Below are 12,119 nucleotides of genomic sequence, written 5' to 3' on the forward strand. Positions count from 1 at the left end.
TTTGCTGATGTTGTCTGGGTGTGTCTCATACAGGATATTTAACAGTCATGCTCAAACATCCCTGCCCTGTCGTTTATCACTGTTCGCTCTCCCTCTGGGGCAAATAAAGCAACCGCAGTGAAGAGGCAGGCGTTTCTCTCCTGTCTAATCACTGGTTTGGGCTCTTGGTCCTTCCCAGCTGGCACAAACACACACATACTGTACATACAAACATCTAAATTTACATGTGTGTACTTAAACATGTAAGATAAAAGACTGTATTTCGAGAAGGCAAATATAGAGCAGCAGTCGATTACTGAGGAAGAGTTAAATAAGTTAAATTGTAGTGCCTGCGTAAGGCTTTTTTTGTTTTCATCTAAACTTTTCTTTAAACCTGATGCAAAGTTTGGGGCTTCTTTAACAAGCCTCAGATCATAACAAAACCTCATCACTGAGTGATGATGAAAACTAGTTAAATGCAGGACGGAAAGTCGAAGCTGACAAACTGCTTTTCCACACCAACAGGCTGTGCCATGCAGAAGAGAAACCTAAACGTAGTGTGTCTGTGGCACCCAGAGAACAACAGCGCCTGCCCTCTGAGTCACGCTCCACATGTGATATCTTAATCCAAATCTCATTCAGTTTGTCTGTGGTTGAAACAAACATCTCATTCAGGGCCAAATCTCCAGAAGAGAAATGTAGAACACGTTTTAAAACGTGGAACGTTTATCTAAAAGCCAGTATTAGTGCTGACATGGGAGAGACAACGGATTTATCAATACAGGTGCTCTGACATGAAGATGAGTATTAAACTTAGACACATGGGCTCAGACCAGGCCTGTTCCTGAACCTACATGTGCTTTTGATCTTTCTAAAACATCTGAGCTTCCTTAAAGCTCCTTAAATGCCACCATAAAGTCTAAACCTCTTATTTAGACTTATTTGATTGCACAGAACAAGATGTAGTGCTACCATTTGTTGTGGTTTTCCATAGCTGGTGGTCCACCAATGGGAGATGGGGTTTTGTAACACACCCACACTGCATAAGAAGATCTGTGGAGCCATATGTTTAAACAATGCAAGAGGTTGTGGTTTCCATGTGCTGTTTGATCTACGAGGTCCAGCTGGAGGATTCATGTTATTACTCACAAACAGCGTCTGATGAGTCTGTCAGGAGTTTGAAGGCCAGTCCATCGTACGGGTTTTATTCTGTATGACATCTTTTATTTACTGCTCATAACGATCCAGTTTCTGTTTGCAGTTGCTTTATATACCTTTTTCTGTATCTGTGTCATAATCTTCATATAAGAAATCCATTTTCAAACTCTTCTTAAAAGACTAAACTATTTTTCTTACCCGTCAAAAATTAGTGACTGTAAATTCCAGGTGTTTGGTTTTTATGGAGTCGTTAAAAAGCTACTTTAGATTCATTTAAAGCCAAAATCTAAAACCCAAAGTCCAGTTTTACTTCTTAAAACAACAACTTAACACTAATGACACTAACGCTGCAGTTTGCTGTCAGAAAGGTTGTGAATGATTTGCACTCGGTGATTCAGAGCTGGGACAAAGTTTAAACCCCGCCCACCAACATGCAGCCACCAATCATGTGCGAGTATTCAAATGAGCCGCACTTAAAGGCGACCCGGTGCGACGTCTCTGACAGACCGTAAGAAACTTCACTCCGAAACCGCAGCTCCGCACCACGTGACCGGTGCCCTGCGCTCTAAAGTTAACAATTGGATATAAGGAACCGACCAACATCCAAGTTTTTATTCAGGACATTTTAGGAAAAAAAAAAAAAAAAACCTCACACCACTAATATGGAAAAAGTGAACATCTGTTTTTTGACACTTTGGATAATTTGGGGGAAAATCTTTGCAACTTTTTCTACTGACCCTGAAGCCACCACCGGCGTGTTTGGTAAGACCGAGCTACAGTTTCACAAGTTTTTACTGAGATACATATACATATATATGTATAATTTTCTTGATTCATCCGCACTTTAACATATACTGGGAATCAGGTTAATTAACGCATGCTGCTTGAGAATAAGCCCATTGGAGGCTTTCAGAGTTCAGGTCTGCAGGTCTGCAGGTCTGCAGTCCATTTCAGACCCTTCTGACGCATGTGTGCGTGAAGAGAAGCCGCAGCTGCAGCTGCCTTTTGTCTTGCGCTCCCGCAAAATAAAAGCACATTTTCGATTCTGCAGCATGTGCCATGTAGTCTTCTTTTCTCCACTTCAAACCTTTTATTAGATTATTTAGATATTTAAGGCACAAAACGGGAATCACTCAAAGACTCAAGTTACTGTAGATGAATATATGTGAGACTAGTCTTTATTTATAAACCCAGGTATTAACAGTATTTTCAGTCATAAAATGAAGTTGGTAAAAATGCAGTGGAGACAAAAGAGGGCGACACTGCCATGCTCTATGCTCAGTGTGTCACTAGTGTGATCATTTTGTCTGAATCTGCTGCATGATTGTTGTATTTATGCTCATAATGAGAAGTTTTTTCCTCCGGTCATGCCACACAGCAGTCTAATAGTCCAATCTGCTGTGCCCTGTGTGTGTGTGTGTGTGTGTGTGTGTGTGTGTGTGTGTGTGTGTGTGTGTGTGTGTGTGTGTGTGTGTGTGTGTGTGTGTGTGTTGTCACAGTAAACACCACAGTCACTGCGTCCCCCCTGCCCACCACTGCTGAGTGGATCACAGACTACACCGACATTGTGTCCAAGTTCTCCCTGCGCACAGCGGACACCCCGGATGATGACATGTGCTACATGGTGCCCGGCAGGACAGAAACCATCAAAGACTGTGAATTCAACTCAGAAACACAGACCTTCATTGTGATACATGGCTGGACGGTATGTCATATGATGTGTTCCATGCAAAGCTGTCTAATGTAGAACAGCTTCATATTCGTTTATTAGGGTTTAGTTTTATTTGGATTTCATCCATGAGTTAATTGTCTAATTGTGAGTCTGAAAGTCATGTGCACAGTTTTTGATGCTCCTTGCTGAAGTTGATAAAACACTGATATAAAAATATCTAAATTAAACCATGAGTACATTTTCAAATAGCTGCAGACACACAAAACATGCAAAGTAAGCAGGGATTAACTTGTCAATGCTGGAAAAACAATGTGCTCAAAAATACACGTTGTTTCTAAAAAACAAGCAGACAGTGAGTCCGTGCTGCAAACAGTCCCTGCTTATGCTCCTGCAATCTCATCTAGATCCAGTCGTGCATTCAGATTTGAAAGTGACGACACTGTGGCTGCTCTCCAACCACAGCACACAGAATTAGGTCAGAAGGCCAAGAAAAAATATCCCACCTCACTGTAGCTGACGTCAGAAATGTGTGTGTTTGTTATAGGTAACAGGGATGTTTGAGAGCTGGGTGCCAAAGCTGGTGTCCGCTCTGTACGAACGTGAGCCCAGCGCCAATGTGATCGTTGTGGACTGGCTGACCCGAGCCAACCAGCACTACCCGACCTCTGCAGCCTACACCAAACTAGTGGGCCGCGACGTTGCCAAGTTTGTCACCTGGTTACAAGTGAGTGATTTCGGTGAACGGCTTCGAACGTGGTAGATAAGTCAGTGTTTGATGGAGCACAGATTTTGTATGAACAACATCAAGGCAAAGGCCATGAGTAATGCTCTTATTTGTTTGTACTTTGATTTGATCTTGACTTCCAAGTTTAAAGCCTGCTGTGTTTTGGCAAAGCATAAAATTACACTAAATAATCCGTGTCTTGGATGATGTCCCAAACTAAGACTTGAAAAAAGTGCTGCACTGCTTTGCCAGGTTTCTACACAGGTTTGTAGCCTGTGCTACCTCCAGCAAGTCTGCAGGATTGGCTCTAGACTGTTTGAAGGCATCTGAACATTTTTCTTTCACACAGCTCATTGAGCCCTTCTCTTTCAGGCAGAGATGCAGTTGCCCTGGGAAAGGATTCATCTGCTGGGCTACAGTCTGGGAGCACATGTTGCTGGAATTGCTGGAGACCTCACTGACCATAAAATCAGCAGGATCACAGGTGAGTGTTAACCCATAGATTGTCATCTGCATTCACTGCATTATACACAGCTAAACACTGCATCTATTAGATAATATTAGTTATGATCAGCTTTACAAACATATCAATCCAATGACAGTTATATGTAATGTATTTTATCTCTGAACACATACATGTAAAACTACAGTACTATACAATAACCAAAGAAATACAACACACTGACAATTACATTCCAGGCCATGCACATGTACAGTCTAAAGGTCTAATCCTCCTGTTTGTCCACATGATCTTTATCTAGCTTTGAAATCTCACTGACCTGCTTAGAGTAATTGTACGCTTCTTATGATCCAAAAACAGCACGACGTTAAGAGCCAACAACCACCGCTTCACGTTGTTCTGAGCTTCACGTTGTTCTGAGCTTCACGTTGTTCTGAGCTTCAGTAGTTCTGCAGAGCTGCATGTGGCCGAAAAAGGCCAAATCAAACACGTGCTCAGATGTTTTCATGCATGGTTATTATAGATGGATCAAAAGTGTCTTTGTGTCTTTAACCATATGCTCTTTCTTAAAAGTAGGAAAAACAAACTCTCTACTCTTTCTCCACGTTTCCCGTCCAGGTCTCGATCCTGCTGGTCCCACCTTTGAGCACGCAGACGACCAGAGCACCCTGTCCCGAGATGATGCCCAGTTCGTTGACGTCCTGCACACCAACACCAGGGGCTCTCCAGACCGCAGCATCGGCATCCAGAGGCCAGTGGGCCACATTGACATTTACCCTAACGGAGGCGCTTTCCAGCCAGGCTGTGATATTCAGAATACTCTGATGGGGATTGCACTGGAAGGGATTAAGGGCCTTCAAAGTATGTACTTTTCAGTTTATAGATAGGAAATACCATGTTAACACTTTAACTAGATGAGTTCAAACCTCTATTCTGGAAAACGTCTGGTCTAATGATTTCTGGTGTCTTTATGCGATGACACTACAGTGACTGGAAGGAACTCAAATGTTTTTCATACATCATTTTTATGGTGTTTGTATAAATTGCAAAGTTATGTCTAAATGAGCTAGAAGACTGATTTAGGGGAATCTGTCACTTCAGCTGCTCAGACCTGGTGGTACAAATCTGTGTGACACACCTTTAACTGAGCAAGGCAGAACTACTGGGCCACAATTGACTAAAAACTGACATGTGAAGGTCATGAAAAGCCAGATTCTCTGTTGTTTGACGTCATCTGAGAAAAGACAGAAGTTTCCTAGTCTCTCCGTGTGTTTCAGATATGGACCAGCTCGTCAAATGCTCCCACGAGCGCTCCATCCACCTGTTCATTGACTCTCTGCTGCACACCCAGCAGCAGAGCATGGCCTACCGCTGCAACTCCAAAGACGCCTTTAACAAGGGCCTGTGCTTGAGCTGCAGGAAGAACCGCTGCAACAAGCTGGGCTACAACATCAACAAGGTCCGCTCAACCCGCAGCACCAAGATGTACCTCAAGACCCGTGAAATGATGCCCTACAAAGGTAAATGATATTTATTTATAAAACAGCGCGTAGGTTTGGTTTTCTGCACAATTTAAAAGAAGCAATATTGTAATTGAATGACTGACTAGTCTGTTTCCTCCCATCTCACAGTTTTCCATTACCAGGTGAAGGTGCATTTCTTCAGTAGCAACCCGATGAGCTTCACAGAGCAGCCAGTGAAGGTTTCTCTGTATGGAACCCACGGAGAGAAGGAGGACATTTCCATCGTCCTGTACGTGCATGAAACTGTGTTTTGTGTGTTTTTAGATCCAGAATGTGAAAACCAAAAAGCACATTCAGACCACAAGAAAACATAAACAGATACTTGTGCTGCATGTTGTTATACACGTTATTCAACATGTTTATAACTTTCATGTAGAAGCCGCTGCACTTTTAACGTTGCTCCTCTGTTCACGCTGCAGGCCGACCCTGAACAGTAACAGCACTTTGTCCTTCCTCATCACTACCGACGTCGACATCGGAGATTTGATGATCGTGAAGCTGCGCTGGGAGAAGGACTCGATCATCAGCTGGTCTTCCTGGTGGGGCAGCAGCCAGTTCTACATCCGAAAACTGCGAATCAAGGCTGGGGAGACCCAGTCAAAGTAAGCTGTCTCCACCCCAAATATATAGATGAGAACTGGTGATATTTATCTACAAAAGCCTAATGACATTTTTTTTTCATATCATTTAAAATAATTACTATGTTGAATGATTTCAGGGTGATCTTCAGCGTGAAGGATGGAGAGTTTGCCGACCTGGTGAGGGGAGGAGAAGACGCAGTCTTTGTCAAGTCAAAGGAAGATAGAAGCAGCCGCAAAGAAAGACTGTAAGTTAATGTCAATGTTAATGAGTAAAACAGCAGTTAGAGAGTCATGAGAAATTAAATCAACTGGCCAAACCACTGGCTTTGAAGCAAACCTTCCACACAGGTTAGATCAGCAGGCCTCCAGACTCTAGTTAGTTTCACTTATGACCACTTTTTGTTTTTTGCTTAACTTGACTTTGCCCAACCCAAAAAAAGTGATTACAATAAAAACCTAAGGTGTCCTCCTGCTTATTGCTGTCTTGTCTTCTTTGCAGGATGCACAGGCTGAAAACGAAGGGGAGCCATTTTGGGCAGAATGACGCTTGAAGTTGCACTTGAACACACACCCACATCACTGACATCATCCACTTGTACTTACATAGCCAAAGATGGACAGTACATGGCAACACTGGTAAAGCCTTTGCAAGCGACTGGACACACACTGACTGCTGCGTTTTTCTTATTCTTCATGTTTTCCCCTCAACTCCCAGTGCAACCAATGCAACCTCATCCACAATGCTGGAAATCAGTCAGTTCACACGCGCTCTCATGTCTCTGAAATCTCTCTCTCTCTCTGTGCTGAAAAATCTTACAGGTTTCTTTGTAATGATGTGCTCACACAAATTCACATTTTCAGTATCTGTTGCTGCACATTGTTGTAATCATGTGTTTATGCTTTTGTGCCCTATATGTACCATAATGTGTTTTAAAGCCGTGAACTGGTGTGCTTTCTTTGCCAATGACAACTTGGATTGAATGATTCAGAATGACAGGCATAACTTAGGCACATCTGTTTTTTTGTTTTTTTAAACATGCAAAACTATAATTTTGTACCTAATGTCTTTACTTAACCACTGATTGTCAACAATCAACAGGGACCAAAGAAGTATTAACTCGCTACTGGATGGAAAATCACAGCAGTCTTTGTAAATATCCCTTTAATCAGTATTATATATGTGTATTTTTTGAAAATGAGGTGTGTGTTAATATCTGATTTACTGAAGCCTTGCCTGTTCTTTGATTACATTTGGTTATTGTGTCACTGGTCACTTTAAAAGTCTCTCTGTCCCCTGCAACAATTTCAGATTTTCAGGTCACTGAGCATGCAGTTCAACAGGGATATGTATTCTTTAGTTTTGGCCATTTTATCATGAAAGTGAACTGAAATCCAAATTAAAATGAGCCAGAAATGGCTAAGTGCTCCTTGAAACTCAATGAATGAGTTAACAGAGTCTAATCTCAAACAGTTTGCCTGTGTATGACGAAGCTCAGCCTCATTTTTAAAAGGTCAAACATTACAAAACTGCTGAAAAAATAAAAATGCAAGCCTTTGTAATTTGTGTTGGACTGACCTATGTGACAGCCATAATACAACTCAAGAATACGTCATATTGTATTTATTGAATGTACATTTATATATTTGTATATTAAGCTGTAATATATTTTTGGCAGGCTTCCATTGCCGTGTGTATTTTTATAAATGAAGCGTTTTGTGATTTTGGCACGATGGGTCAAATTGGTCTCCATGCCAGCTGTGGAGTGCATTTACTTTTATGGACTGAAATGCAGTGCAATGTATAAGGCTAGAGCCCAGGATGGTCTAATAAAAAGATAAAAACACATATTTCAATCTTCCAGACTGCTCAAGTTGCTTTTAGAAAATAATTTAAAAGTGACATCCTCAAAAGTTTGTGAACGTCTGTCGGAGTAAACGCTGTCGCTGCGGACAAAACATAGTTAACGACTTCCACATATCTCTGCCTCATGTCAGACATCAGACAAAGACGTCTGCCTGACAGCAGCTCACTGTTAAAAGCTTGTCAGATATGTTGAGATGTCAGCGATGACGGATGATCCCTCGGAGGGAACCCTCAGAAGTTTGCAGCTTGTGAAACTCAGACTGACAGCTGGTAAAACTTTCATGTAGCTGAAATCTAAAAAAAATCAAATGCATTTACATAGAAACTCATTTAAACCTATAAATGTGCCAGAGTATGTGTTGGGTGGTCCAAAGCCCCGTGGTGTCTTTAAGTAGGTTGTTATTGTTGTTCTACAGTTAAACTATCTCTTCCTCCAGGTTTACAACTGTGTTAGCAGGATCACTGTAGATCAGTGAACATCTGAGTCCACTTAAAACCTTCTTTCAACATGTTTTAATAGTATAGGACTATAAATGGGCGTCATCACTATGCTTTGCTAAAAATTCAAAACATATTAAGTAACAATGAACTAATCTTTAGTGTGACTGAGAAAAACAACTCAGATTCATGGTGTTTGTTTTCTAGTTCCTCTGAAACTGTTTTGTACTCGGCACCATTGGGATCTGGACTAACTTAATGATAATTATATGATTATGATATGATATATGATGTTTTGAACCCTCCATGCTCAGTCTACCAGTCAGCTGACAGCAGCTTTTAGTATTGTCACTAGTCTATGTGTGTGTTTTGGTTCCAAAGCTGGAACTAATCACAACTTCTCACTTTTTGTTCTGACAAACACATCTGGTGTCACAATCCATGTCTGGGACTTCCTGTGTTGGGACTTTTATTTTGGTTTTATTTCCTGTGTTGCCTGGTTTTATCCAAGGTAGCTTCAGCTGCAGTTTTCTCCAACCCCTTGTTGTAGCTCCCTGTGGTGTGTGTGTGTGTGTGTGTGTGTGTGTGTGTGTGTGTGTGTGTGTGTTTGTGTGTCTTCTCTAGGCAACTAGATGATCAGCCTCACCTGATATTGATCAGTCATCAGTGCAGGAGTATTTACACCTGCTCTCTGATTGTATTGTTGTTTGTCTGTTACTACAACTTGACCTGTTCTCTGTGTAGATTCATCCTGTTTGTTCTGTGCTTGTGTGAAATTCTGTGTGTGACTTGCTGTAACTTGCCCACTTCCTATGTGTGACTATCCTCCTGAGCTTCATCCTAATTTCTGAAAGCTAACCTGATTCCCAAAGGCCAAGCCTGACCATATATATATATATATATATATATATATATATATATATATATGTATATACTGTATATATATATATGGTGTTTTTTTTCCCCTAAAGATATCAAGGTCTAAAATCTAGTATTTGTCCTTAACTATACTGTACTGCTCCAGCAGATCCCTGTGACCCTGATTAGGAATAAGTGGGTACAGATAATGGATTAAAACTAATATATAATAGCACAACAGCAGACATGAATGGATGCAAGTGTCATAATGTCCTAAAAGCATAAAACAGGCGTGAAAAATAAGTTAGGAACTTTTTGGTTTCCACTTGCACAAGTGTAAAGCAGCAGCAGTGTGAAAAACATTGCAGCTGTGAAAGTCCAGCTTATCTCTGCCTCTGTGTAAATATTCCCTCATGACCTTGTAGTATTACTGGACTGTTCACTAGTACTTGCCACCAACCTGCAGCCTGCTTTGCTATGGATTCTGGGTTCTTTAGATTATCCACAGAAAAGGAAATCTGTGCTGGCATGTTTAAGAGACTCAAAAGACCCAGGAAATCTGTAGGATTCCTCCTCTTATGATTTTTATCCTGTAAATGTTATTGTTGGATTTTAAACCTGTCACGATACACTGGAAAACACCCACTTTTGTCAATAAGAAACAGCTGTACAAGATACATTGCAAAATTGTCTTTGGCACACAATAATTTTTTTTTTTTTTTGTTTTTTCAAATCAACAAGGCCACAGTGAATACTTGTACTTGTGAATCTGGACATGTGCAAAATGTGTTCTTGAGCCATTCCTAGAAATAACCTTACGAAATAAGTCTTGGAAGTATAGAACATTTAGAACGTTCAAGACGTGTCTTCAAACCCTGTGGGAGAGTTTGTCCACATTCCCTCTGTATTGGCACCAATAAATCTCTGCTGTGGAGGTCTGAATCACTCGTCTTTATCTCACGGTCCTCACAGCAAAGACGAGGACAAGAGGATCTGAACTGCAGCCCCGGTAGTGGGAAAACAAATGCAGTCACTGCTTTTCAGGGAAAATGTTGAGAAACAGCTCATGAACCTGCTGGTCTGCTGGGAGACTGTGTGCAGCTCCTTTTGTTAAACCAGATGATTCAGATGCATAAAACCTGCCTGACTGGATGGAAACAGTCAGGGCACTCAATGTGTGTCCTTCAAGAAAATGTAATTATAAATCTTTTTAAATTAAAAATGACTTAAATCATATTCTCTACACTACACACTTATATACTGCATGTTTTTGTAAGATGCTCTCATGTAAGGCAGATATAATTTATTTACCCTGCATGTTTACTTTATGTAATTGATTGAACTAGTGCGGCACCGTGGCTTAGTGGTTAGCAGTGTTGCCTCACATCAAGAAGGTTCCTGGTCTGAAACCCATCAGGGGCCTTTCTGTGTGGAGTCTGCATGTTCTCCCTGTGCTTGTGTGGGTTTTCTCCAGGTACTCTGGTTTCCTCCCACAGTCCAAAAACATGTATGTCAGGTTGATTGGTGACTCTAAATTGTCCATAGGAGTGAGTGTGAGTGTGTGAGGTTGTTTGTCTCTATGTGGCCCTGTGATGGACTGGGGACCTGTCCAGGGTGGACCCCTGCCTTCCACCCAAAGAGAGCTGGGATAGGCTCCAGTTGATCCCCGTGACCCTGGTTAGGACTAACTAGGTATAGATGATGGATGGATGGATAAACTAGTATCTAAAAGATGTCACTGTTTAGTATTTTGGTACCTTTTAAAACTGTTATCACATAAACTGTGTTATTAAACCGGTATCTCCACACTAATTAATAGTCAGTGGGTGAAAGTCACAGATCTACTTTCATAGCAACAAGCTTGTAATATTTTATCCATCACCTCGACGGCCTCCTGCCCAGTTTTATCTTGGCATCTTGTGCTGCAACTTCAGGCAACAAATTTGTAAGGGAAGGCCAATTACTTTACTTTTGCCTGAATGTTAGGACATAATCTCTGTCTGGCACGTAACAGCATTTTCACCCAATGAAGTGTTTTTTGCAGCAGGTCAAAGGTCAGAGCTCTGAAGTCATTAAAACTAAGCACATGCTAAGAAAGCAGTCTGTGAATACCAGTTTCACTGTTGTTCAGCCACAAACTCTACATGTGTGTTACAGCCTCATATGTGGATAAAGTTGTGTAAAGCTGCTCGAATCTGACAGACGTCCTCAAGTAATGTCCCTGCAGGCAGCATTGACTGGACCAATGAGTTTGAAAAATAAAAATTCTGGACGTCTGGAGATTCTTAAACGTCCCCTCATCTCTGCATGAAGACCAGCTCGAGCCTTGAAGCAACATTAGACACTACTTGTATTTGTTCCCTCTGCTGTGACAAAAGCAGATCAGTGAAAGGGGGGGCCTCAAAATACCTTTAGCCAGGTCGCCTCCTTCCTGAAACCCAAACATGTAGGTGACTGAACTCTGTTGTGTTTGTGTGATCACTGTTGTCCATTTTAATCTGAATTTATTTTGTCTTTTGTGAAACACATGTAGTGGTTTTATAAGAGATGTGCGTATAAATGCATTTTATTAGGATTATTATTCGCCTTTCACTGGAAGACATGTTCAGCAGACATGATGCAGCCCTGATATCTAGAAATCAGTCAACACCTCTGCAGTCAGCTAACCAGTCATTTGGTTAATTAAGCCAGAAAGCAGGCAATTAACCAGTCAGCCCAACATGCAGCAATAACTGTAACCCACTGATCATGTTGGGCCTTGTTGGAGAATGTGCTAATACACATTTAACAAAGCCCCAAAACATGAATAATGTTTCCTACAGGCTTTAATGAGAAGCTACACTGTCAACCAGTGTTGTCGGA

General features: G+C 41.3%; 1 protein-coding gene across 1 annotated transcript; it reads left to right on the forward strand.

Moving 5' to 3' along the window:
- Nucleotides 1-1,633: 1,633 nt before the first annotated feature.
- Nucleotides 1,634-7,657, forward strand: lpla (lipoprotein lipase a). The gene is made up of 10 exons (XM_026305091.1): nt 1,634-1,899; nt 2,637-2,842; nt 3,354-3,533; nt 3,906-4,017; nt 4,612-4,854; nt 5,271-5,513; nt 5,625-5,745; nt 5,936-6,118; nt 6,235-6,342; nt 6,597-7,657. The coding sequence occupies exons 1-10, from the start codon at nt 1,800-1,802 to the stop codon at nt 6,646-6,648; spliced, it is 1,548 nt and encodes a 515-aa protein (XP_026160876.1). The 5' UTR covers nt 1,634-1,799; the 3' UTR covers nt 6,649-7,657.
- The last annotated feature ends 4,462 nt before the right edge of the window (nt 7,658-12,119 follow it).

Source organism: Mastacembelus armatus, chromosome 4 (genome assembly GCF_900324485.2).
Source record: "Mastacembelus armatus chromosome 4, fMasArm1.2, whole genome shotgun sequence".
Taxonomy (NCBI): Eukaryota; Metazoa; Chordata; class Actinopteri; order Synbranchiformes; family Mastacembelidae; genus Mastacembelus; species Mastacembelus armatus.

Bases quoted from the DNA above. Each gene is read 5' to 3' on its own strand.
- lpla (XM_026305091.1), top strand. From the start codon at position 1,800: ATGGAAAAAGTGAACATCTGTTTTTTGACACTTTGGATAATTTGGGGG. The intron at 4,018-4,611 runs GTGAGTGTTAAC...TTTCCCGTCCAG, and splicing joins TAAAATCAGCAGGATCACAG to GTCTCGATCCTGCTGGTCCC. The intron at 5,746-5,935 runs GTACGTGCATGA...TTCACGCTGCAG, and splicing joins GAGGACATTTCCATCGTCCT to GCCGACCCTGAACAGTAACA.